At 35.3% G+C, this 27,982-nt stretch overlaps 1 protein-coding gene across 3 annotated transcripts in view; it reads right to left on the reverse strand.

Moving 5' to 3' along the window:
- The window catches only part of STAG1 (stromal antigen 1), a 409,713-nt gene that overhangs the window by 171,935 nt on the left and 209,796 nt on the right, over window positions 1-27,982 (reverse strand). For all 3 annotated transcript variants that reach the window (XM_034995271.1, XM_034995264.1, XM_034995275.1), the window contains 2 exons: window positions 18,376-18,452; window positions 2,416-2,620 (listed from right to left, as the gene is read on the reverse strand). In XM_034995271.1, coding sequence (XP_034851162.1) covers window positions 2,416-2,620; window positions 18,376-18,452 — 282 coding nt within the window. The remainder of the gene's footprint in view (window positions 1-2,415; window positions 2,621-18,375; window positions 18,453-27,982) is intronic.

Raw genomic sequence — 27,982 nt, forward strand, 5'->3', positions numbered from 1 at the left:
GTTTAAAAAGCTATCATGATCACAGGTAAATTGTAGGAAAAGAAAGGCAGAAAGGCACTGGAAGGACGAAGCGACTCAACTCAAAAAGAATAGGAGGAAAGCTATAATTAAAATATATTTAAGTATATGTAAAATTAGCATATATAGATTGCCAGAAGGATAAATACAGGGAAAACAATACAATAATAAAAGTCACTGAAAATGGGCCAATGGAAAAGAGAGGGGAAATGAAGTCAATAAAATACACTATGAAGTCAGTAAAGTACAGTAATACTTCATTTACTAGTGGAGGACAAATGCAAATGAATTAAAATGCATTCTTCAGGAAACTGAGACATTTTAAAAGTAAAACTATTCTGCTTATTTCTACATTATTCTTTCTCTTGTGTTCTTAGAGTATGTGGCACATGTTTAATCTTTTATACAGAATGCACACAGATTTCTGGATTTAAGAGAAGTACCCTGAAAAATAAATAAGTACCCTGCCCCAACAGAGAAGCCCTAGATTGTTCTCTCTCTCTCTCTCTCGATATTGTAAGCAAAATGTTTTGTCTTCTTTTTGGTATGAACTATTATTTCGTAATTCTATCAGCAGGAGAGCATTTCACATTTGCCTTCTATTCACTTGTTTCTCTTTCTCTCCTAGTCTTATGAAACAAAAATTAACTTTTTATGAGAGCAAGTTTGGCTATTCAGAAGCAATTTCTATCTTATGTTTAAGTTCTGTTATTTCAAACTGCTACATTTACTATGCATCTGACAACCAGCTAAATGGGCATTACTGTACATAGAGGAAAATAAGTTCAAAACTAAATGGAATATGTAAAGAAAAAAAGAAAAAAAGCAAACTAAAATTAAGATACTAAAAGTCATGAAATTAGAAAGAAAAAATGTGTAATAATCAGATAATTTAAAAATAATAGTGTATTTGCAGTACCTTTTAAAAGATCTCTTCTCCTTCCCAATAATGAGGAAGAAGATACTCTAAAAACACAGAATTTAAACTGCTTGGTGTTTGTTCTGTATAGAAATTTTTTCAGCAATAAACTGTATTTTTATTTTACATTTTTAAAAAAGATAAAATTGGGTAGATCTTTCTCTTTTCCTAATAATAAGGAAAATGTTACTCTTGAAAATAAACTGTGTTTCATATAGATATGTAACTAAGAGAATAATGGACACTAATATAGATCAACTACATTAAGTAGGGGGGGAAAAAAGGAAATGAAAAAAGAGGAGTGGAAAAAAACATGGATGACCCTAGGTAATATTATCATTTTGGCTTTAAGCAACAGATTAAGCCAGAAAATGACAAGATTTTAAACCACGCGTTTGCAATGTATATTCCCCAAAGCATCAGCATCAGCATAACCTAAAATCTGTTAAACTCTGGGGGTAAGGCCATGCAATCTGTCTCAATAAGCCCTACAGATGATTCTGGTGCATGCAAAAGTTTGAGAACCAATGATTTAAGTATATTTGATAAATTAGAAATTTAATTTAAGTGCAAGATGAAATGCAATTAATGAAATTAAATCTGGTGTTTGTCATTGTAATGTGTAAGATGAATACAGAATTACTGCTACTAAAAAGGATGTAATCTGGGAGTATTTACACACATGTGCATGTACACACACGTGTGCACACTCTACATTAGAGATGAAAAAGAACAGTCATTTTAGGTAAGCATAGTTAAAGTAGTTGAGGGAAAATAGAACAATTGCTAAATTAGTGAAATTGCCTTGTTATGGAGAAACAAGAAAAAAATAAATGCACTTGACTGAGAAGTTCTCTAGATAATTATAAAATGAAAGAGTGAAAACTAATCCATCAATTCTTCAGATCAGCTAGCCTCCCTAAATGAACTGATTTCAGAGATATTACATCTAGATATATTCAGGTTATTACAGCAGTAGGAAGAGGAAGAATGCTGGCTATATAGCAATTGCAATTAGGTAGAATTGTTTCAAATATATAAACATTTACATACTTATGTATAATAATGAGCAATATAAGCAATGTAATTAAGTGAAAAAAATACTATGAATTTGGCATTTCAACTACTAATTTTGGGGTTTACCAAAGAATATGGCCTAGTGGACTCCTAAAATTTCTTGGATTATAATATAATGATGTACTAAAATAATTAAACATTGAGAGAGAGAGATTTACTGAAATTTGCCAGAAATTTTCAATTTTCATTCTCAAGGCAATCAAATGCCAGTAATCAAAATCGGCATACATCTTACCTAAACAGATAACAAAAGCCATTCAGATGAATTTGGGGGAGGGGAGGGATGGTATTTTTTCAGGAGCACAGTAATTAAGTTAATACTTAATCTAAATACATTTAAACAGCAATAGAACATATTTAACATAACTAAATGAAAAAGAAATAAAACGTTGGTTACTTACCAGCAAGGGTACTTGTATGCCTAAAAGCTCTGACCTGGGAGTCTGACAAACCAGTCAAAAGGGAGATTACTGTGTCCATCATATACTCATCATAAATTATGCTATACTGACACTGTCGAATCAGGACTCCAATAAATTCACAAAAGTTCGAACGAAATTTTTTCCATTGAGGCCCAGGCATGGTAAGGGGATAATCACCACTGTCCTAAAAGGAATAAAAAGAACATATTAAATTTGACATATGATATCAATTTGATCAAAGTTTTCTTTCCTACTATAAAGGAACATTTTCTTCTCAAAAGTAGATGTGGACAGATATTGAAGGTGACTTACACAGGTACTTTTTATTTACTGATAGCTTTTTATTTACTGTTTGTTTTGATCTTCCACAACTAAATAATTCATGAAGTGCTCAAATCTGTTATTCAGAACAAGTATTTAATTCATTATTCTAAGCCAACATTCAAAAAAAATAGTTCCCATGTTGTTATATTTGGGTCCTAGCTGAGATAGTTTGAAGTAAAAACAAAAAAAAATTAAAGAAGTTTAGACTAGAAAGGATGTTTGTGATTGAATTCAGATCAGAGTAATCAGGATTTCAGTACCACATAGCGTCTTTCAATTCTTTAAAATAGAATTTTTAAGAATTGAGAATTTCAAAAGTATTTCATTAAGAAGTCCAAAACTAATTTTTTTGCATCTGAAGCTGCAACCTTATTTCTTCCAATTTTACTATAAATGTTCTATTAACTCTCTTTTATAGAGCAGACTTACTAACTTTTCAAAGAAAAGAAATCTAATATGGGCTCTTGGTATTACCAGATTGTGTCATCTTGTTTAAAACATGAAACTGAATGGGGTAATGGGATGATGGGCAATAAAGAGGGCACTTGATATAATGAGCACTGGGTGTTATATGCAACAGATGAAACACTAAATAAACAAACAAAAAACAACATGAAAATGACACTGAACACAATTAGTTAGAGGTTTCCTACTCTAGCCTAAAACATTTTGGTGGAGAAATATAAATTCACAAGGCAGAGAGTGAGAAATTCTGTGAACACGGTATCTGAATATTCTCAATTTATGGCTGTATGCTTTTTCTAGACCAAACTGCTGCTAGAGGGAAGGCTTGGGCTGTGTTGGTATCTCAGGAAAGAGAATTAGTGTTAATACTTAGAATAACAGAAAACTCCAAGAGCAAGGAACAGCTGGCTGAATCTTCCTAGTCCTTGAGATTGGGAGTGTCAGGGGTAGACGGGAGAGGGTAAAAGAGTGGAAAGGTGAGATGCTTCTTCTCAAAGGTATCTCAACAGGCTGCTGCTGCTTCTGTATCATAAAAGCTCATTAGGGTAGAGCTTCTCCTGCTTTATACCAACTGTGAGATTCAGCTATTTAGTGCTCCTCCACAACAACAAAGAATAAAATTTATCTCAATAACCCATCTAAACAAGCCAACAGCAAGCAAGAGGAAAGGCAGAAAAATAAGCACTCAGAAGTAAATAATAAAAAACTAAATATACTTCAGAAGATTCAAATGTAACACAAAACAAATAAAAATAAAAAAAACTCTAAGGAACTAAAACATTTTATTTACCCATTTATTTTTTGAGGTATAATTCACATATAACATTGTATTAGTTTCAGGTATACAATATAATGATTCAATATTTGTATATACTGTGAAATGATCACCACAATGAATCTAATTAACATCTGTCACCAGTTACAGAAATTCTTTTTCTTGTAATGAAAACTTTTAAGAGCTACTCTCTCAGCAACTTTCAAATATGCAAAACAGCATGATTAACTATAGTCATCATGCTGTACATTATATCCCTATGACTTACATATTTTATAACTGAAGTTTGTACCTTTTGACCCATTTGCCTGCCCCCAAACCTCCTACCACTGGCAATCACTAATCCGTTCTATCTATGAGCTCAGTGGCGTTTTTTGTTGCTTTATTTTTAGGTTTTTTGATTCCCCATATAAGTGAGAGCATATGGTATTTGTCCTTTTCTGTCTTATTTCACTTAGCATAATACCATCAAGGTCCATCAGTGTTGTCATAATGGCAAGACTTCCTTCCTGTTTTAATGGCTGAATAATACTCTGTTGTGTGTATCATATATATATATGCCACATTTTCTTTATCCACTCATCCACTGATAGACACTTAGGCTGTTTCTACATCTTGGGTAATGTGCAATGAACATGGAGCTGAATACATCTAATATTTTCTTTCATAATTAAAAAATTCAGTTGATGAATTGAAGGAAAGAACAGTCCTACTAAAGACAGGAGATACCTTAGTAGTCTGGAAAATAATGTGTAAGAAATATCTGAGGAAAAAACATGTAACTTGCTAGATGGGCCTTCTGGAAAAGCCTTTTAAAATGGCCAGACTAGGCAAATATGACCTCTTTAGTCCCTTCCTTTCTCAGTGATCTAGAACTCATGTGGATGTTCAACAGTGATTTTGCAACTACAAAGGGACAAGTATGCAGATAAAAATGAGAGAAGGATGAAAAAAAGTCTAGGTCTTCATTCTGCTAAGACACAGTAACAACCATGTTTTGTCTATTCCCAAATTTATTTTGCATACGACAAATTTACTCCTGTGAATTCAAGCCACTGTTGGGCAGATTTTCTGCTACTCACAGACAATTTTAGTCCTACTATTACAGTAGAATTATAAGCAGTGGGAAAATGAATTATTCAGTGAATGATTTTGGGATAATTGGCGGTTCATTAGAAAGAAAATTAGATTGTACCTTACCCCAAAGTTAATTCCTAATGAATCAAAACACTTAAAAACATTCAGGAAAAAAGAAATAGAAAACATGGGAGGATATTCTCAGGGTGAGGAAGTCTTTTACTGAATACAATACAAAAACCAGAAGTCATAGAAGACCAACAGATTCACCCACATAAAAGCAACTCTTGTATAAAAAAAAAAAAAAAAAACATTAAAAGCAAGTTGAAAGCATAACAATAGGGTTTGGCTTCCATTTAGAATGTAAAAGACTACCAACAATGAGAAAAAGCTGAATCCATAGAAAAAAAGATAAACTTTTCTTGAGCCCATCTTGAGCTGAATTAGCTATCATTCCAAAGAATAAGCCCCTCCAAGAAGACATGAAACAAATAAGCTATATCATCTGTGGTAGAGCCTAAGAGGAAAAGGTGGTCTCCACAAAGGTGGGTAAGAAATGAACTTAAGCTCTTTTCCACGGGCCTCAATTGGGTATTTTAAGCAAATTCTGAGATAGAGCAGAACAGAGAGCACCTCTCTTGATGGTGCAGACCTGCAGGGGATGATTTTCAATTGCTGGGGGAAAGGTAAGAAGCCCAGCTTACTTCTCCAGACTTTTGTCCCCTGCAAATTAAAACACTTAATCTGATGGAGGTAGGTCAGCAAACTGAGTCACCACCACAGCACAGGCAAAGATGCACTGTAGCCAGGAGAAGGAAAAAATCCTCCACCTGGGGGAGAGAGTAAGACAAACACTGTCCTGGACCCTGAATCCTAATACTAATATCAAACAGAGATCTGCTAGTATTGGGAGACAGAGAACTCCACCTGAGGCCAGCCACAGACATAATGGCCAGGAAAAAGAAGGTCCCTCAGTAGCTCCAGGCACAAAAGGCATGCTTAAGACTTAGCACTAGGACAATAAAGAATCCCCATACCCTCATTATAGTACCAGGCAATAAGCAATACCAGTCTACCACCAGAAGGAGGGGGAGGAGTATGGCGTAGGAGTATTCTGTGTCACAGGAGAACAGAGAGAGCTGAAACCTGAGGGTGCAGCATGAACACTGAGAAAACCCCTCTGGGTATCCTACATATAAGGCAACAGCAGCCGACCACTAGAGAAATCTGAAGACTGTGGTTCACTAAAGACAATGACATCAACAATAGAACATAAAACTACCTCAATTCCTAACCAAACTAACAATGTATACCATTTTATCCTTTCCAATTTTTGTACCATGTGCAAATATTATGATTAAAAGAAAAAACCCTTTTGGGGGCGCCTGGGTGGCTCAGTCAGTTGAGCATCCAACTCTTGATTTTGGCTCATGTCATGATCTCAGGGTCTTGAGAGCTAGCCCCGCCCCGCTTGGGCTCCACAATCAGCGGGGAGTTGCCTGAGATTCTCTCACTCTCCCTCTGCCCCTCTCCCCTGCTCATACTTATGTGTGCACAAGTTCTCTCTCTAAAATAAATAAATAAATCTTTTTTCAAAAGGGAAAAAACCCTTTTAAAAAAGAAGTATCTCCTGTATCTACCTCAAAAGGCAGTTTCTTGCTTTACTCTAATACCAGTTATAAATCTGTCCTTGTTAGGCACATTTATACATGTCATGTAAAAACTGTCTAGTGGGGCACCTGGGTGGCGCAGTCAGTTTAAGCAGCCAACTCTTCTCTCCCTCTGCCCCTCCTGCTTGTGCATGCTCTCTCTCTCTAATAAATAAATCTTAAAAAAAAGAGAGAGAGATGGGGAGAAAAGAACTGTCTAGTTAATGAAGGGTAGTGGGATATTGAAAACTAACTTTCTTCACAAAGCAGTAATTTTTTTTAGGAGAGCTAAGAAAATAATAATAGTAAAATAAAGATAATAATCAAGTAGCCTAAAGAGCTTATCCACAACTAATATTTAAATTCTGTGAGTGCAGTCTTACTATGATGCTTTGCACAAGGAATTTATTGAATAAACGAATGCAAAGGTAAACCATATCCAACAAACAGGTATAGAAAGGCAGACAGAGCTCAGGGTGGGAAGAATATCAGGCAGAAATCTGCTAGGATAATACAGAGCAAACCAAAAAGATCCAGTAAGAAAGAAACTTCTACAAATACCTCCAAAGATGAATACAAGGGGAGAAATTTTCATGTAAAGATAATATAACCAGCATTTATATGGCATGCACTTTTCAAATCCATAATTCTGTATTATCTATATACTGTGGTGACTACTAGTGTGTATAAAGATGAGAGAAATAAGATCTTAACAACTTGTCCTAAATCACAGAGCTACAGGGTTCTGATTCTGGGACTGTAAAGTCCATGAATTCTTAACTCTATAATGGAGCTTCACCTGGTTTACCATAGGAACTTTGGGGGACAGAAGGAGTGTCTAGTGATTGTTCTTCCAAGGAAGAACTTTGGGGTTCTATTCCCAAATAGACTGACAAGCAACTAATGGAAAAATTTATTTTAGAGGTTTTGGGGACATTGATGGAGGAATAAAAGGAAAAGGGTACCACAGTTCAGAGATAAGAGCCAGCAACAAAAACTACAAAATTTAGAGTCTCTGAGATGAGAACAACAATCTTATGAGATGTCCACTGCAAGGCAGAGCTCATGCAGGTGATAGAGGTGGAAGGCTAACTGCATAATCCCTAAGCATTTGATATTTGGGAACCCAATTTGGTCACAAACTATAGATATCAAAAGAGATAAAATACTCTTTAAGAGTAAATCCAAGAGAACTGTTTAACTCAACTGATGGACAATGTCACAAAAAAATGTCACCTATTTTTTGTGAAACATTGGCTTTTGGTTACCTAGTTTCAACAGACTTACCCAAGGATATATACTACTATTGCTTAAAACAGAGATCTGTAAACACTTATTTGGAGAAAGTATCCATCCACCCAACCATTCATCTACTCATGTATTTACTGAGCAATAAATATGCTCCAGGCACTAGTTCTTGGCATACAAAGATGAGCACACCAAGAATCCTCTTCTAAGAACTACTTTATTTTTTCTCAGACTTACTGAGATTTAATTGATACATAATACTATGTAAGTTTAAGGTATAAAAGAAGTTGATTTAATATATTTATATACTGTAAAATCATTAACACCAGAGCATTAGCTTAACACATCCTATTATATTATATTACCCATTTCTTATTTTTTGGTGAGAGCACTGAAGATCTACTCTCCTAACAATTTTCGTATATATAACACAGTACTATTAACTATAATCACCATTCTGTACATTAGATCCTCAGAACTTATTCATCTTATAATTGGAAGTTTATACTCTTTGGCCAACTTCTTCCTGTTTCCCCCATCCTCCACAGAACTTCTAGTTGAAAAGAAGGACATATAAAAAATAAACAAGTAAATTAAGTACAATGACAGGAATGTTATGAGGGTAGACAGTACTACTTAGGAAGGAATGTCAATTTTCTGCAGAGGGAACTGGGCAGGAGAAATAGGGTCAACAGCATTCTAAGCAATAAGATTAGCAAATTCCTATAAAACAAAGATACAATGAGAATATAGAACTGCTTTAAGTTTGGCAACCTAAACCAGATTTTGTGGTGGTAACCAAGATAAAAGATGGGGCCAGATCACAGGGAACCTTCTTTTTATATAAAGCCTTCATTATAATAAAGCCAAGCTTTTTTCTGGAGGCAATGGGTGGCCACTGAAAAATTCTGAGCAAGTAGGATCATGAACAGATGTAAGCTTTAAAAAATATTTCTGGTTCCACCATGGAGAATAATCAGAGGTAAAGGTGAAGGAAATGGAGCAAGGAGACTTATCCCTGCAACAGATCCAAATATGAAGGGGGAATGCAGAGAGCACCTAACTAAGATAGTTATGATGACGATGGACAAAACAGAGATGGGATATATACTCAAATATTGAAAAAATAAAATCTACTGAAGTGACAACTACTGGACAAAAATGACTTGTTTCTGGTTTGATTTACTGGTGGGTTTATTCACAATAGGAAACAAAAAAAAATTGTTTGCCCCTCACTCTCTTGAGGCTTAACTCTTTTGTTTAGGGATGCTTAATTACTATGTCCCATAAGAGACCAAAGGTTCTTGGTCAAAGGTTCAATGGTCATCACCTTATAAGTGATCAATTGCAGCATCACCAATAAACGGACAACCTGCCATTATGTACTATCTACTGTGACACAATATGAAGTACACAGCACCACCTACGAAATCTTCTTGCAAAAAATGTGTAAATGTAATCTAATGAAGTCATTAGACCTAATTTTCAGTTACAAAATACAGGAGATTTAGGAACAAGCTAAATGATAACCATGAAGAAAAACGTCAGAGAAACAAAAATGTGGGATACTTGATGACTAGGTTGTCAACTAAAAGTTAATGTCATGCAAAGAAAAAAATGTGGAGGAAGTGTTTTATATTTTGAAAAAGTACTGACAACAAAACAATCAAATGCAATATATAAATCAGGGTGCTTTAGCCACACTGGCTTCTTTGTTGTCTAATACCCTAGGTTATGTTTCTATCTCAGGGCCATTTGCACAGTTTAAATTTTCTCTTCCCCTAGATATACGCATGGCTGCTCCATCCCCTCTTTCAAGTGTTTACTCAAGGTCACAGTCTCAGAGAGGTTTTCCTGACCATCCTATTTAAAATCATCTTTCCATTCCCAATCTCTTCCCCCTTCTCTGCTTTATTTTTCTACATAGCATTTATTGTCATTTATCATACTACAATATTTTGCCTAGGTATTTTATTCACTGGCTTTCTCTCCCAGCTAAAATGTAAATTCCATGAGGGAAGGGATTTTTGGTTGGTTTATTCAGTGCTTTGTCCTCAATGCTTGAAATGTTTAACAGACACTCAACTATTTCTTCATCAAATGAATGAATCACCACAAAAATGATACTGTCAATATGGGTCAGAAATATTGGGAAGGATATCTAAATGATCCCTAAAGTTTTCTCTTGAATCGATCATAAATTTTGACAATTTGTGTTTCCTTAGCCACAAACAGAAATGAGGAGAATATGTAAAGTCAAAACAGCAATGGGACTGCCAATCAGTCCTTTTAAATATGTTTTCCCCTAAATCGGCATCAATAAGTTGTGGAGTACCACCAAATGTCTGGTCCCTACTCATCCATGAATCTTCACAAACATTTCATTAAGAGTGGTAAATAATTTGTCAATAAGAAAAAGAAAAGTTTACAAAACTCAAGATACTAATTACCTCTCAGGAGAAGGCTTAGAATGGGAGAGTGGAGGAACACACAGGTATTTCAGTAATATTTCAGTTCTTAAGTTGGGGATGGCAGATTTACATACTTTATATATATATTACATATATTTTTTGTTCTATCAAATGACACAATTTTTTTAAAAATGAGTACATTAAAAAGTATTTGAAACTACCAAATTTACATCCTTGAGGATACCAAGTTCCTGAAATCACTAGGAGAAATTCCAATTTCTGGAATACCATTATCTAAATTATCACAATGTTATAGTCAGCATGTAAGATGTAAAATCACATCTATGCATTTCTATATCACAGTGACTGGAAGAGTTATTTTTATTTTTCCTCAAAAAGTCAGAATGCATAAGAACCGTGTGTCAAGGGAACAAAGAAAACGATATGCCTTATCCTTGGAAAGATCCAGTGAAAGAGTTATCTTTACAAAACAAAATTCTGAGTGGGCTAAATAAAATTTATTATTAAATATGTTGTTTGAACTTTTGTTTTTAAGTTAAAAATAGCCAGAAAGATTAATTAGATAGATCATTTTGGCTGACTGCCATAAGGCAATTAAAGAGGAAATGCTCTTTACTATCAGACCTCTGCTAATTAAGTCTAAGGTAACTTTCAATCTGACAAACCTCAGCCTTAAAGTATCAGGAAATTCAACTGGCATATATACACCAATTAAATACATTTGGAAAGAAAAATTCCACAAGTCAATGCTATAAAAATTCTGTTGTATTTTTCAAACCCCTATCTTATCTCTGTATCTCCAGCATTTATCTAGGACACTGTCTAATATGCTTAGGAGGACAACAATGGTTTGGGGATGGCTTATTTATTAAGTATTAAATGCAATTAGTCTAATTTCTCCAGCTTCGTACCTCAATGTTTTCTCCTATAATCCTAAACACCGTCTTCCCTATAAACTCTTTCCTGTTTTTTCCAGTGAACTTCTATTCATCTTTAAAAACCTAGTTTTAGGGCTAAGTAACTTGTGAAGCTCTCACATCTCAGATAATTAACTCACCCTTTGGGTTCTCACAGGGTCTTGTATTTCTCAACTATTGAACTTGTCAAGGTATTAGTGCAATTAGTTCACAAAGCTCTTTCTCCATTTAGAACATGAAATCATTTTCTAGAGCTATAACCTTGTTAATCTCTAACTAAAAGTTAGACAAACATTAAGTGTCCAATAATGTTTACTGAATGAACACAAAAGTAAATCCTGTATAAATAATTTTGAAAGACTAAACAGTTCAGGGCCTTGGGTGGCTCAGTCGGTTAAAACGCTGCCTTCAGCACAGGTCATGATCCCGGGGTCCTGGAATCGAGCCCTGCAGCAGGCTCCCTAAGCCGGGAGCCTGCTTCTCCCTCTCCTTTTGCCCTTCCCCCTGCTTGTGCTCTCTTGCTCTCTCTCTCTCTCTCAAATAAATAAAATCTTAAAAAAAAAAAGACTTAATAGTTCATTTGACAGTTGTTAAAAAGTTATACCAAAAAATCCATAAAAGATACTGAATACCTAACTTTAGCTAATTTAAAAGCTCTTCATAATGATTAGCAAATATAAATGTGATTTCATATCACTATAAAATCATGTTTTATAAATATATTTTAAAACTGAAAAATAAAAATCTTGAAACGACCAGGGTGTTAATTACAACTTAAATATGTAGTTCATCATATCTAATCAAAATCAGATGGGGATTTAAGCCAGTATCCATTATGTCTGTTATTATTGGCTTATGAGTATCTCATTTAAGCATCTCTCATAATGTTATTATTGGCTTATGAGTATCTCATTTAAGCATCTCTCATAATGAGAGTAGATGTCTTAAACAATATAATGGAATGGATTAACTTCAAAAAGATTCAAAATATATCAGTAGAATATAACTGGTCCTTTCAAAAAGATACTAATTTAGGGCGCCTGGGTGGCTCAGTTGGTTAAGCGACTGCCTTCAGCTCAGGTCATGATCCCAGGGTCCTGGGATCGAGTCCCGCATCAGGCTCCCTGCTCTGCGGGGAGCCTGCTTCTCCCTCTCCCACTTCCCCTGCTTGTGTTCCCTCTCTCACTGTGTCTCTCTCTGTCAAATAAATAAATAAAATCTTAAAAAAAAAAAAAAAGATACTAATTTAATTCCATGATTTGTTTGGTCAGCCGTAAGACATTTGGTAATAAAAATAGCCAGAAATTTATTACATGACTGAAGGTGTCCACCAAGTGGAGAGAGTACAACTGTTACCTGAGTGACTCTTTCCAAGCTACTTCAGATTATACACGTGCAGTTGTATACTAGGCAAAAGGGTAGTGGTTATGAGTATGAACTCAGGAGCTAGATGTTCTGGGCTTCATTCCTGACTTTATCATTTACTAGTTGTGTGACCTCAGGCAAGTTTCTTAAACCCTTTTGCCTCCATTTTCTCATCTGTAAAATGGAGATGATAATAATAATACAAAAGACCTACCTCATAAAAATGTCATGAGTATTAAATATATGTAAAGAATGTGCAACAGTGCACAAAGACAAATATTGGCTATTATCATCATTCAACATGTTTCCTCTTGTCTCTAATATTTTGCACTGCTAAGTTCACAGTTGTAATATTATTTCCTATTTTGTACCTTTTCACATTACAAATGATTACAATTTCTTGAGTCTTTTTCTTCCTTTTTTTTTTTTTTTTAAGATTTTATTTATTTGCAAGAGAGACAATGAGAAACAGAGAGCATGAGAGGGAGGAGGGTCAGAGGGAGAAGCAGACTCCCTGCTGAGCAGGGAGCCTGATGTGGGACTCGATCCTGGGACTCCAGGATCATGACCTGAGCCGAAGGCAGTCGCTTAACCAACTGAGCCACCCAGGCACCCTCTTGAGTCTTTTTCTATGTGATTATTTCTTTGTCCTTTGGCACTTCTCACTTCCAACTTTGCTTCCTTTAATAGTCTGTTTACCTTCCTCAATGTGAAAGTTTCCAAAGTGACATGTACAACACCAACTGAGTGGTGTACTGAAAAAAAAATATTAAAACATCTCTTTATTTTTAATTAAATAAATTATTAGTAATATTTAGTATATAGACTAAGCTTTGTATGCCCTCACTAGGTCCATATTTCAGACCGTATTGTATCACAAAGGGTATCTGAGGTATCCCAAGAGAAAAATTAGAAGAGCTCAATGCTCAAGGGGATTGATATTAGAAATGGCATTCTTCACTGGTTTATTCATTTTGTAAGTTGCATTTGACCAATGCAATAGATTTAAATATATTTTAAAATATTTATTTTTAACTCTTCATAAAGTGTTAACACAAAGATTTTGGGGAAAAACAGAAACAGAAAGAAAAATCTGAGTATGTAATCACAAGTAAATAATAAATATGGGGGCACTAACACTTCTTGCACAAGCTCATCTTAGACCATTACAAAAATTAAAGCCATGATGATCCAAGTGGAGAAAGTCAATTATCATATGATTTCACTTATTTGTGGAACATAAGGAATAGCATGGAGGACATTAGGAGAAGGAAGGGAAAAATGGGGATGGGGAACTGGAGGGAGAGATGAACCATGAGAGACTATGGACTCTGAGAAACAAACTGAAGGTTTTAGAGGGGAGCGGGGGGAGGGATGGGTTAGCCCGGTGATGGGTATTAAGGAGGGCATGTACTGCATGGAGCACTGGGTGTTATACGAAAACAATGAATCATGGAGTACATCAAAAACTAATGAGGTACTTATGGTTACTAACATAATAAAATTAAATTAAATTAAAAAAAACATGATAATCTAATGACATCTGAGAAGAAACTGATCTAGTATTGTATGCATTTACCCTATAAATAAACATATGCTACAAACTACACTCTAAGATAATAAATAGAATTAAATATTATAAATATAAATATATAAAGAAAAAATAAATATAATTACACTGTAATAGAATAATTATTTATAATAAATGTAATATAATAAATGATTATTTATCTGATTTATTTATTATTTGGTCTGATTACCAAAGGTAGGAGGAAAAAAACCTTTTGTCTATTTTTATTTATCACATATTTAGAAAATAAGATTTAGTTTCGAAGTCTGAAATAATCACCAGGCAGTTACTTCTTAAGCACTCCAGCCTTCTGAGAAGGAGCATGGGGGAGAGGAAGAGAAGAGAATAATTTTTTAGCTTTATCATAGATATTCACTATTAAGACAATAGGCTGAAAAATGTTTTATCAATGGAATATAAAATCAAAAATATTTAACTTTAATTTGGGACTGGAGATAATTTGAGTTTTCTTCTACCATATCTTTCGCATTTTTTTCATATTTTCTCAGTTTGTATAATATTTAACCATTTTTACAATGGTTATAAAACTTAAAAGTTTTATACATTGTGCTCTTCTGTAATGATTAGATCTTACCCAATGGCTTTTTTCTCTTCTTGTTTCTAATCGTATGTGCTTCTATGAATTTATTTAAACTTAAATATAGAACTTCTCACTGTTTATCCATTTGAGCATTTATTAATCATAGGGTTAAAAAAGAATGGGGGCGGAATTCAGAGGGGGAAACAAACCATGAGAGACTATGGACTCTGAGAAACAAACTGAGGGTTCTAGAGAGGAGGGGGGTGGGGGGATGGGTTAGCCTGGTGATGGGTATTAAAAAGGGCACATTCTGCATGGAGCACTGGGTGTTATATGCAAACAATGAATCATGGAATACTACATCAAAAACTAATGATGTAATGTATGGTGATTAACATAACAAAAAAGAATAAAAGGCACTATGTGAATACATTAAATGTACTGTGTTGCAAAGCTTCCCTTCATAGGTGTCACATTTCAATATATGAAAACTGTGCAAACTGACCTTTGGAAGACATACTTAAAGAGTTTACATTTGGAGATGTGACTCTAATAATCTGGGGAAGAAATACTATTACATTTTGCTTTATATATCACGGGCTGGCTCCAGCAGGAACTAAATGTATCTACTGGCTATTCCCTATGAACCAGACATTGCTCTAAACTGTTGGGATGCAATGGATCCTGTCATCAAATCTTTCTGAATTTTACCACAAAATACAATTTACCAAAACTAACCTTCCTCCACTCCTGGAGACTAAAAGACCTGTACAGTATTCTGAAGTAACAGAAACAATAAGATACTGTATATTTAACAATATGTAAGCATTTAAATGCAGTTTTTTGCTAAAGTGCTTAAAGATAAAATAGCCTTAGAAAATAATTAATGTAATTCTGCTTTAAATGCATATATTCTAATAAAAAACTGTGTTAGTTTTTCTGTCAAACAGGGAAAAAAGAATGTTTTCCTTTAGAATCTCTTCTTTATTTGAAGTACAGTTGACACACAATGTTACACTAGTTTCAGATGTACAATACAGTGTTTCAGTAAGTTCAGACATTATGCTATGCTCACCATAAGTGTAGCTACCAACTGTCACCATACAACATTATTACAATACAACTGACTATATTCTCTATGATGTCTGTATCTTTTATTCTCAGGACTTATTCATAAAGTGATGGTTTTTAAAACATTCTTTTTTGATTTAGTCAGTATTCTCAAGTATCAGGAAAAGAATATTTAAGATTATGAAATAAACACCTTTTGAATAATTTTCATTTGCTACATTTAACTTTTTTTTGTAACAGTTTACTATTCTTCTAATATACCTGAATATTTGACAATATTCACAGGAGTATTTTCTTAGACACATCATGATCTTCATTTTGCTGAATTCCTCATCTTCCCCTACTTATCTCAAAATCTTACTACAAAGCAATGATATCCTGTCTTGAAATTTCACTGTGTATTCACGTTGTATTTCCTCTCATTCTTTTCTCCCATATAAAGTGTTTTTATAGTTTAAATCTCGGTTTTCTCTCAAAGTTTCTCCCAAACTTGTCTGTACATAGTCACCTGGTGAACTTTTAAAAATCCCAAGCCCAGGTTACATGCCTTACAAATTAAATTAGAAGGTCTGGGGATAAGGGAGAGAGCCAGGCGTCAGTTTTTAAATATCCCTAGGTGATATTAATATGCAGCAAAGTTTGGGAACTATTGTCTTAAACTCCTAGTAGTTCCTGAAGGTCCAAGATGCATACTACTTTTTAATCTGCAATCTCATTCACTTGTGTTGCAAGCCTGGCATGGTAGTTAGTACAGTAGTTGGTGAGTAAACCTACCACTTTCACCTTAATTTGGCTTCGTTATCTTCTATTTGCCACATATAAACTCATGAAGTTATAACAAAAAACCTTTTTTTTAATTAAAAGTAATTTCACAGAAATGTTTCAGAATACAGAAATTTTTGAATTTTAGAAGTTAATATAGTACATATACTTTATATCCCATCACAGTCCAAGAGAATCTAGGGCAGCCCCCTGTCATTAAGAACATTACTATTTCACCAGCAAGACATATAAATATTCACAATGACTGAGATAAATAAAAATTTTAATAGCCTTAGGTTAGCTGGGGCCAGTTTTGCCACCATTAAATTGGGGGGGAAAAGTCCTTTGGAATTTCAGAATGTTTTGAATTACAGAAATGAAAACAAGTAATTGTGAACATTATATACATGGGTCACAATGTAAGGTCTCCCCTACCTCCCATGGAATGTGACTAAATAGTTTGAAAGCCAATGACAGAATGTTTCTGTAAAGATGCTCATGAGGGGCGCCTGGATGGCTCAGTCAGTTAAGCATCTGCCTTCAGCTCAGGTTATGATCCTAGAGTCCCAAGATCGAGCCCCACATCAGGCTCCCTGCTCAGCGGGGAGCCTGCTTTTCCCTCTGCCCCTCACCCTGCTCATGCTCTCTCTCTCTCTCAAATAAATAAATAAAATCTTAAAAAAAAAAAAAAGATGCTCATGAAAATGTTTTGATGTGTGCCACTAGAATAAAGGTGAACACCTGATGAAAAAAATATATAGTGTGCATGTGTTTGTTTTACCATGTATTTGTAGTACTTTTTTCAATTAAATATAAATACTCCTACTACTACTAATAAAAATAGGCCTGAGCCCACCCCACTGAGAGAGTGGACCTGGAAAAAAAACAATCTTTGTTGTTAGTGTTGAAAATCAAGAAAAGAGAACATCTATAGAAAATAGAAATCTTATTTAAATCAAAAGGCAGAATATTAAAACTAAAATTAATGGTGGTCTAAAGCATGACATAAAATGAGTTTACCATAAACAGAATACAGAAATAAAACTGTGAAAGTGTTTCAACACTTAGTGTAAAGCTGATTAATTTGTGAAGACTAGCAAAGAAAACATGTATTCTAAGTAGAAATCAGAATATTTTCAACTAGACTGTCCCAAATAGAAGTTTAAGTTTACACAAACACACAAAATGGGGGTGGGGTTGGGGAGGGGGCAGTAGGAAGAGATAAACATAATTTAAGGAACTGTGGATTAAATGAAGCTAAGCAGGTTATTTTTCCATCAGGATTTCTAAGAACCTTAAATAAGATAACGAGCTTTGGCAATCTCTAAAACAGGTATAATATGCAGCCTATTCACACTTATTTGACCTCCAAACCCTTTTTTCTTTAAATCATTTAACATGACTAATTCCACAGAACATAAAACTACTGGCGATGCATTTATAAATTTGGGAATTTTAGGTGGTCTTCAAGAATGAATGTCAAGAATCAACTTCTACTTCATACCACTAATTTTATTATCCTTATCAGTTACTAGTCATTATTAAGTGATACCTCCATGCAATGAAATGAAATTGCCAAAGATCGTTAACTTTAGAATTAGTAACATGGATTATTATATAAATGAAGAAATAGTTTATCTTCTCTTAAACTAACCCAAATCAAAATAAAACTAAAAATAATCACCATATTCACCATTTTAAAAGTATAAGTAGGCAATTTGCATAAATATTAAAATGCTATACCTCATCAAATTCTTCAGTCATTTTTCTGATGATTTCTGCATTCTGCATATTTCGAAACATCTCTATTCTCACAGTACCTGTGGAACAACAGATTTTACAGTTAATCTTTTTCTATCCCATGCTAAACATTAAATTTAACCTGGCCACTGTTTGAAAAATTTTGTATCAAAGTTTTTGGGGGTTTTTCTTCCCCCAAACTCCTACCTAAAGGAATCCCTTGTTTAAGAACTTCAAAGTTCTTTAGACATTTTTTAAAAACCTGAATATTCTGTGAATTAGATAAGTATGAGGGAAAAAACTGTGAGGAGTGTTGGGGAAGGAAAAGATGAAGGCATAAAATAATAAATTTATATTGTAGGGAGGGCCCTAAGGATTGACTGGTGCTATCCAGGCATACAAGCTGACTGACTTAGTATGAAAAACACCCAAGTATAGAGAATATTATCTCTCTTCATGCTTTTTTCTGATAGTCTTTACCAATAGAATATTCTTCTATAAATTAAAACTAAATGTTCCTTAACCTATTAACACCTGTCAATTAAATCTGTTTTATCTGAACATGAAAAATAGCTTGGTAATTTCAACATAAGTATCAAACAAAGAAAAAGTTAACACCCTTTCTCATCTCTTTCTTTAGTACTACTTTTATATTAGCTACATAATTTTTATCTCAAATATGATTATATAAATATTATCACTCTAAAAATAATGAGTGGTTTATATCAAAAAACATGTTAAAATTAACATAATTTAAATAAATTAAAATAAGGTTCAAAATCAATCTGGAGTTACAGAGAATACTGGCAGAGTAATTACATGAGGTTCAGTTTCAACTGTATACCCGTAAAATATTCAAGTTAAAAATCACAAGAATAAGACTCAATGAATCAATAAGAAAATACTTTATAACCTCTAACAGGTTCTTTGCCAGTGATTACCAGCTCCAATTCAAACCACACTTAGGTATATAAGAGGGAAAAGTCTCTAAAGTGTACTGTACTCTTACAGGAAAAAGCATAAAGCAGTAGAGAGCCACTAAAAGTCATCAAAGTGTACTCTTAATTCGGAGGCCCAATAAAAAACTGCAATGGCACATTTGGCATATCAAACTTGACTTAGTTTTTATTAATCTATAAAATGAGAAAAATGGTATTTCCCTTATATTTTTAATAACAACCATTTCTAAGCATGTTTTAATTACTTGATGTACAGCTCTCTTGTTTATTTTCAGGATGCTGAATTCATTAAGTACCACCAACAGGTATCCCTCACACCCAGCTGTAGAGATGAGAGTCTAGATTGGAAGGTGAGTGAAAAGGGAAAATATTTTTAAGAGTTCCTCCCCAAAAGGCAATTTCCTAAACACATGGTGAAACTTTTACATTGTGATTTTATTTTTTTATGGGAAAAACAGTATCATTGACAGTACTTAAAAGCACTGAAGACAGGTTGTTTACGCACTACAATACAGCTTTTATTTTCAGAGGTTTTTAAAAAAATTAAACAAAAAATGTACTGAATTGCTAATTATAAATTATCTCAAGTAAAATTAACTTTCTGTCAAACATTCTTTAAAAATCACTCAAATTAGAAGCGCCTGGGTGGCTCAGTTGGTTGAGTGTCCAACTCTAGATTTCAGCTTGGGTCATGATCTTATGGTCGTGGGATCGAGCCCCACATCGGATTCCACATCAAGTATGGAGCCTGCTTGGGATTCTCTCTCTCCCTCTGCCCTCCCCCTCCCAAAAAATAAATAAAAATCACTCAAATCACACAAAACTGTTTTAACTGTATTTAACCTTGTTTGGGTCATGAACTATGTCAACCTGAAACACAGTCCCATATATAAAAAGCACATAATTTCAAGAGTTGTTTCATGGTACTCTTGGTAAGTAAAATTATCTTCACTAAGTACACAGTAAGCAAAAGAAGTAAAATTAGATTTTCAAGTTATTAAACATAAGAAGAATTAGTTGTTCTTGGAGAGATGGAAATATTTTATATTTTGCATGGAGTAGCATTACTAAATGGCTATATGCATTTCTCAAGTCATTCATCTGTACACTTAAAATGTGTGCATTTGGAAACTATATCTTGGTAAAACTGATTTTTAAAAAATCAAGAAAAAGGACAACGTTAATCATAGTAGTTCAGTAAAAAGTTACAAATGTCAAGAGTGCCTGGCTGGATCAGTATGTAGAGCATGTGACTCTTGATCTCAGGACTGTAGGTTTGAGCCCCACAGTAGGTTTAGAGATTACTTAAAAAGTTACATGTATCATTGTTAAATATGAGTATAAATAACGTTCAATTCTATTTCCATGATTAATATGACAGTTTTCATATACAGTGGAGTCTTAACTATAATTTCAATGAACTAGCAAGTTAACTCATAAACGGAGGACTATTTTGCTGTATTAATTTAGTATCATAAAGTCAAAGGCAACAAAACAGAAACTAGTATTAAAAGCAAAATAAAGGGGCGCCTGGGTGGCTCAGTCGGTTAAGCGACTGCCTTCAGCTCAGGTCATGATCCTGGAGTCCCGGGATCGAGCCCCACATCGGGCTCCCTGCTCAGCAGGAAGCCTGCTTCTCCCTCTCCCACTCCCCCTGCTTCTCCCTCTCCCACTCCCCCTGCTTGTGTTCCCTCTCTCACTGTGTCTCTCTCTGTCAAATAAATAAATAAAATCATAAATAAAATCATAAATAAATAAATAAGGATTATTCACCATGACCAGGTGGGATTTATCCCTGGGCTGCAAGGTTGGTTCAACATCCGCAAATCAATCAACGTGATATAATATATTAACAAAAGAAAGAACAAGAATCATATGATCTTCTCAATAGATGCCGAAAAAGCATCTGACAAAGTACAGCATCCTTTCTTCATCAAAACTCTTCAGAGTATAGGGAGGGAGGGTACATACCTCAATATCATAAAAGCCATCTATGAGAAACCTACAGCGAATATCATTCTCAATGGGGAAAAACTGAGAGCTTTCCCCCTAAGGTCAGGAACGCGGCAGGGATGCCCACTATCACCACTACTATTCAACATAGTATTAGAAGTCCTAGCCACAGCAATCAGACAACAAAAAGAAATAAAAGCATCCAGATCGGCAAAGAAGAAGTCAAACTCTCACTCTTTGCAGATGATATGATACTTTATGTGGAAAACCCAAAAGACTCCACCCCAAAACTGCCAGAACTCATACAGGAATTCAGTAAAGTGGCAGGATATAAAATCAATGTACAGAAATCAGTGACATTCCTATACACCAACAAGAAGACAGGAGAAAGAGAAATTAAGGAGTTGATGCCATTTACAATTGCACCCAAAACCATAAGATACCTAGGAATAAATCTAACCAAAGAGGAAAAGGATCTGTACTCCGAAAACTAGAAAATACTCATGAAAGAAATTGAGGAAAACACAAAGAAATGGAAAAACATTCCATGCTCATGCATTGGAAGAAGAAATATTGTGAAGATGTCAATTCTACCTAGAACCATCTACACACTCAATGCAATCCCCATCAAAATACCATCCACTTTTTTCAAAGAAATGGAACAAATAATCCTAAAATTTGTATGGAATGGGAAAAGACCCCAAATAGCCAGAGGAATGTTGCAAAAGAAAAACAAAGCCGGCGGTATCACAATTCTGGACTTCCAGCTATATTACAAAGCTGTAATCATCAAGACAGTATGGTAGTGGCACAAAAACAGACACATAGATCAATGGAACAGAATAGAGAGCTCAGACATGGACCCTCAACTCTATGGTCAAGTAATCTTTGACAAAGCAGGAAAGAATGTCCAATGGAAAAAAGAAAGTCTCTTCAACAAATGGTGTTGGGAAAATTGGACAGCCACATGCAGAAGAATGAAACTGGGCCATTTCCTTACACCACACACAGAAATACACTCAAAATGGATGAAAGACCTAAATGTGAGGCAGGAGTCCATCAAAATCCTAAAGGAGAACACAGGCAGCAACCTCTTCGACCTCAGCCACAGCAACTTCTTCCTAGAAACATCACCAAAGGCAAGGGAAGCAAGGGCAAAAATGAACTATTGGGACTTCACAAAAATAAAAAACTTTTGCACAGCAAAAGAAACAGTCAACAAAACCAAAAGACAACCGACAGAATGGGAGAAGATATTTGCAAAGGACATATCAGATAAAGGGCTAGTATCCAAAATCTATGAAGAACTCATCAAACTCAACACCCAAAGAACAAAGAATCCAATCAAGAAATGGGCAGAAGACATGAACAGACATTTTTCCAAAGAAGACATCCAAATGGCCAACAGACACATGAAAAAGTGCTCAACACTGCTTGGCATCAGGGAAATCCAAATCAAAACCTCAATGAGATATCACCTCACACCAGTCAGAACGGCTAAAATTAACAAGTCAGGAAACGACCGATGTTGGTGGGGATGCGGAGAAAGGGGAACCCTCCTACACTGCTGGTGGGAATGCAAACTGGTGCAGCCACTCTGGAAAAGAGCATGGAGGTTCCTCAAAAAGTTGCAAATAGAACTACCCTACAATCCGGCAAATGCACTACTGGGTATTTACCCCAAAGATACAAATGTAGGGATCCAAACGGGTACGTGCACCCCGATGTTTATAGCAGCTATGTCCACAATAGCCAAACTATGGAAAGAGCCAAGATGTCCATCGACAGATGAATGGATAAAGAAGATGTGGTATATATATACAATGGAATATTATGCAGCCATCAAAAGGAATGAGATCTTGCCATTTGCAACGACGTGGATGGAACTGGAGGGTATTATGCTGAGCGAAATAAGTCAATTAGAGAAAGACATGTATCGTATGACCTCACTGATATGAGGAATTCTTTTTTTTTTTTTTTTAAAGATTTTATTTATTTGACAGAGAGAGACACAGTGAGAGAGGGAACACAAGCAGGGGGAGTGGGAGAGGGAGAAGCAGGCTTCCCGCCAAGCAGGGAGCCCGATGCGGGGCTCGATCCCAGGACCCTGGGACCATGACCTGAGCCGAAAGCAGGCGCCTAACGACTGAGCCACCCAGGTACCCTGATATGAAGAATTTTTTTTTTTTTTTAAAGATTTTGTTTATTTATTTGACAGAGGGAGACACAGCAAGAGAGGGAACACAAGCAGGGGGAGTGGGAGAGGTTGAGAAGCAGGCTCCCCACAGAGCGGGGAGCCCGATGTGGGACTCGTTCCCAGGACCCTGGGATCATGACCTGAGCCGAAGGCAGTCACTTAACTGACTGAGTCACCCAAGCGCCCCCCGATATGAGGAATTCTTAATCTCAGGAAACAAACGGAGGGTTGCTGGAGTGGGGGGTGGGGTGGGAGGGATGGGGTGGCTGGGTGATAGACATTGGGGAGAGTATGTGCTATGGTGAGCGCTGTGAATTGTGCAGGACTGTTGAATCACAGATCTGTACCTCTGAAACAAATAATGCAATATATGTTAAGAAAAAAAAAAAAGAAGATAGCAGGAGGGGAAGAATGAGGGGGGAAATCGGAAGGGAGACGAACCATAAGAGACGATGGACTGTGAAAAACAGAGGGTTCTAGAGGGGAGGGGGTTGGGAGGATGGGTTAGCTTGGTGATGGGTATTAAAGAGGGCATATTCTGCATGGAGCACTGGGTGTTATGCACAAACAATGAATCATGTAACACTACATCAAAAACTAATGATGTAATGTATGGTGATTAACATAACAATAAAAAATTTACAAAAATAATAAAGATCAGGCTATCAAAAAAAGATTGGATTCTAAAGTCTTAATAAATGAAATCTAATCTGGTGATGAACAAGAGAAAAACCCAGGCATATAACAGAACAATTTTTCGTAGCCTCATTTTCTGTTTCATTTTTATTTTAAGTACTAGACAGCAGGTTGTACATCAAAATAAAGTGGAGAAAGACTGAAAATAAATATGGATAAATTACTAGGGAAAATCTAAGTCAGAAAAGGAGAAGAAATGCTGGGGCTACTCAAAGTGAGAAGTATTTACTAAAGAAACACTGCATACCAGAATACAGAACTTAACAGTTACCTAAGATTCAGTGACTGCATACATGTAAGAGTCTTTCTCAAGATTTGAGGAGAGGGAATGAGGGAAACATAGAAAAAGAAACAGATACTTTGGTTGCTTTTTAATGAGCATTTCACGCCTAATTATAAATATCTTGTGATACACACAGTCTGTCTAGGTAGTATGTACACAAATGGAAAAAATTACCTCACAGGTTATTATAAATATACACTTTGGGAAACCTAGATCTTTTAGAATATATTAAAATAAAAATTGTTGGCAGTACCTGGGTGGCTCAGTCGGTTAAGTGTCTGACTCTTGATCTCAGCTCAGGTCTTTCTTTTTTTTCTTTATTAGAAGTTTATTAAATACTACTTCAATTATTAATGGTTACAAGAGAATTCAAGTTTTCCGTATTTTTTAATTGGGTCAATTTAAGTCCCTACCCCCCAAATTTCATTATTTTTTTAATTATGTCATGTTAATCACCACACATTACATCATTAGTTTTTGATGTAGTGTTCTATGATTCATTGTTTGCATATAACATCCAATGAATCAGCTCAGGTCTTGATCTCAGGGTTATGAGTTCAAGCCCCATGTTGGGCTCCACACAGGATGTGGAGCCTACTTAAAAAAATATATATTGAAATGTATAGGCCTCCACAGGTACCCCGCATGAATAAGAAAAGGAAATTGTTGTGATTATATCTCCAGTGATGAGTCTGTGTCTAAATGTCAAACTGCACTTCGTAACATTCCTTATAAAAAGCTTATATACTTCTTCCTCTGTAAAAACAAAAGATAAGTGAAACATCAAACTAAATGTTCAAAAAGAAAACTCATATTTTGGCACATGATATGGGAGTACCAACTGACTAGTCTTTCAAGACCGCAAAGGGTACATTTAATCCATTTCAAGAGCAGATAAATTTACTAAATATTAGAATTTCAAATTTAGAGCTTGGTTGAGCTATGCTAGTATAGCCCAGTGCCAAAAGCAAGCATTGTCCTAGGGCTTTAATCTTTCAAACCACTTTCACCAAATCTTCAACAACTATTAAAATAACCTCATCTTAAGTCCATAAGACAAGAATTAAAGGAAAGAATGAAGAGAAAAATAAATTTACTTTTTGAAACATCCATCTGCTACCTCAGACACTACTACTACTATGATTCAAGAGGAGGAGGGCTTCTTAATCTGTGGCACATAGATTCTTAAATATCTATGGACCTTTTGACACTGTATGAAAACTTAGGTCTATGCACTTTGTGGAGAAAGACCCAAATTTTCAGGCTATTACTAAAGGAACTGAGAACTCCAAAAGGTAAAAACTACACATTAGAGGAAAAATATCAAAGATTTTTAGTCTTAGAGAATTGAAGAGAAAAATTAAATGGTGACAGTAAAGAATAGTTCCTTACTAGAGAATGGAATTAGAAACCAAGATCTACGTGCTAAGTGTGTTCATTGCTAGTGGAATGTCATTTCTTTTAGGCCCTCTCAGCTTAAAGAACAGGCAATATATGTGTGTGTATACAAACATAGCTATTTCTATATATGTATCTGTATTAAGCGATATATAAGTTATAATATCTTTAACTCCATTACCACATGAAATATTCTAGAGTCCTCCCCTTTCTTTTATCCATAATTTCCTACAGTGAAATCTCCAACAGTGAAAACTCTGCTTCCCACCACAAACCATCTATTTACTAATTTTTTCAATTCCAGTACACACATGTATAATGTAACTTCAGAACTGGTAGCCCATTCCCTAGTGGAAAATAACTGCAACTAGAGTACCATTCTTTTATACAGTTCCTTTTGCCTTTAGTCTTATAGTCTCCAGTCTTCAGTTATTTAGGACAGTACTTTTTCCCTAAACCCCTTCACAGCAAGGTTATTTCATGTATTTGTAATATAGATTGATTCTTTTGTCACAGTCTGAAATTCATCCTGGAATGACCTCATAAGGGATTTTTTTTTTTTTAATTTGCAAACATCAGTGTTTATTCTTTGTGCTATAAGTTCTATGGGTTTTAAGAAACGCATAGTATCATATATCCATCATTACAGCATCATCCAGAATAGTTTCAGCACCCTAATCCCCTGTGATTCAACCTTCCTTCCTCCCTAAAACCCTAGCAAACACTGATCTGTTTACCATCTCTACAATTTACCCTTTTCCAGAATGTGACATAAACTGGAATCATGGTATGTAGCCTTTTCAAACTGGCTTCTTTCACTCCGCAATACCTATTAAGATTCATCTATGCTTTTTTTTTAACAAATAATTTTTTTAAACATATAATGTATTATTTGTTTCAGGGGTACAGGTCTGGGATTCATTAGTCTTACACAGTTCACAGTGCTCACCACAGCACATATCCTCCCCAATGTCCATCACCCAGCCAAACCATCCCTCCCACACCCCTGCACTCTAGCAACCCTAGGTTTGTTTCCTGAGATTAAGAGTCTCTTATGGTTTGTCTCCCTCTCTGGTTTTGTCTTGTTTCATTTTTCCCTCCCTTCCCCTATGATCCTGTCTTCTCAAAATCCTCATATCAGTGAGATCATATGATACTTGTCTTTCTCTGATCGACTTATTTCGCTTAACATAATACCCTCTAGTTCCATCCACATCATTGCAAATGGCAACGTTTGGTTTTTTGATGGCTGCATAATATTCCACTGTGTGTTTTTGTGTGTGTGTGTGTGTGTGTGTGTATATCTCTCTCTCACATCTTCTTTATCCATTCATCTGTTGATGGACATCTTGGCTCTTTCCATAGTTTGGCTATTGTGGGCATTGCTGCTATAAACCTTGGGGTGCACAAACCTCTTTGGATCACTACATTTGTATCTTTAGGGTAAATACCCAGTAGTGCAATTGCTGGGTCGTAGGGCAGCTCTGTTTTCAACTTTTTGAGGAACCTCCATACTGTCTTCCAGAGTGGTTGCATCAGCTTGCATTCCCACCAACAGTGCAGGAGGGTTCCCCTTTCTCCACATTCTCACCGACCTTCAGAAATCTACTGGACCTAGAAAAAGGAAGATAAAATATACCAAGTCATTCCCTGACTTGTTAATTTTAGCCATTCTGACTGGTGTGAGGGTGTATCTCATTGAGGTTTTGAGTTGGATTTCCCTAATGATGAGTGATGCTGAACACTTTTTCATGTGTCTGTTGCCCATTTGGATGTCTTCTTTGCAGAAATGTCTGTTCATGTCTTCTGCCCATTTCTTGACTAGATTAGTTGTTCTCTGGGTGTTGAGTTTGGTAAGTTCTTTATAGATTTATAAAATCTTTATAGATTTTGGATAACTAGCCCTTTATCTGATATGTCATTTGCAAATATCTTCTCCCATTCTGTCGGTTGTCTTTTGGTTTTGTTGACTGTTTCCTTTGCTGTGCAAAAGCTTTTTATCTTGAAGTCCCAATAGATCATTTTTGCCTTTGTTTCCCTTGCCTTTGGAGACATGTCTAGCAAGAAGTTGCTGCGGCTGAGGTCGAAGAGGTTGCTGCCAGCGTTCTCCTCAAGGATTTTGAT

Source organism: Mirounga leonina, unplaced genomic scaffold, assembly GCF_011800145.1.
Source record: "Mirounga leonina isolate KUSES-001 unplaced genomic scaffold, KU_Mleo_1.0 Mir_115, whole genome shotgun sequence".
NCBI classification, from domain to species: domain Eukaryota; kingdom Metazoa; phylum Chordata; class Mammalia; order Carnivora; family Phocidae; genus Mirounga; species Mirounga leonina.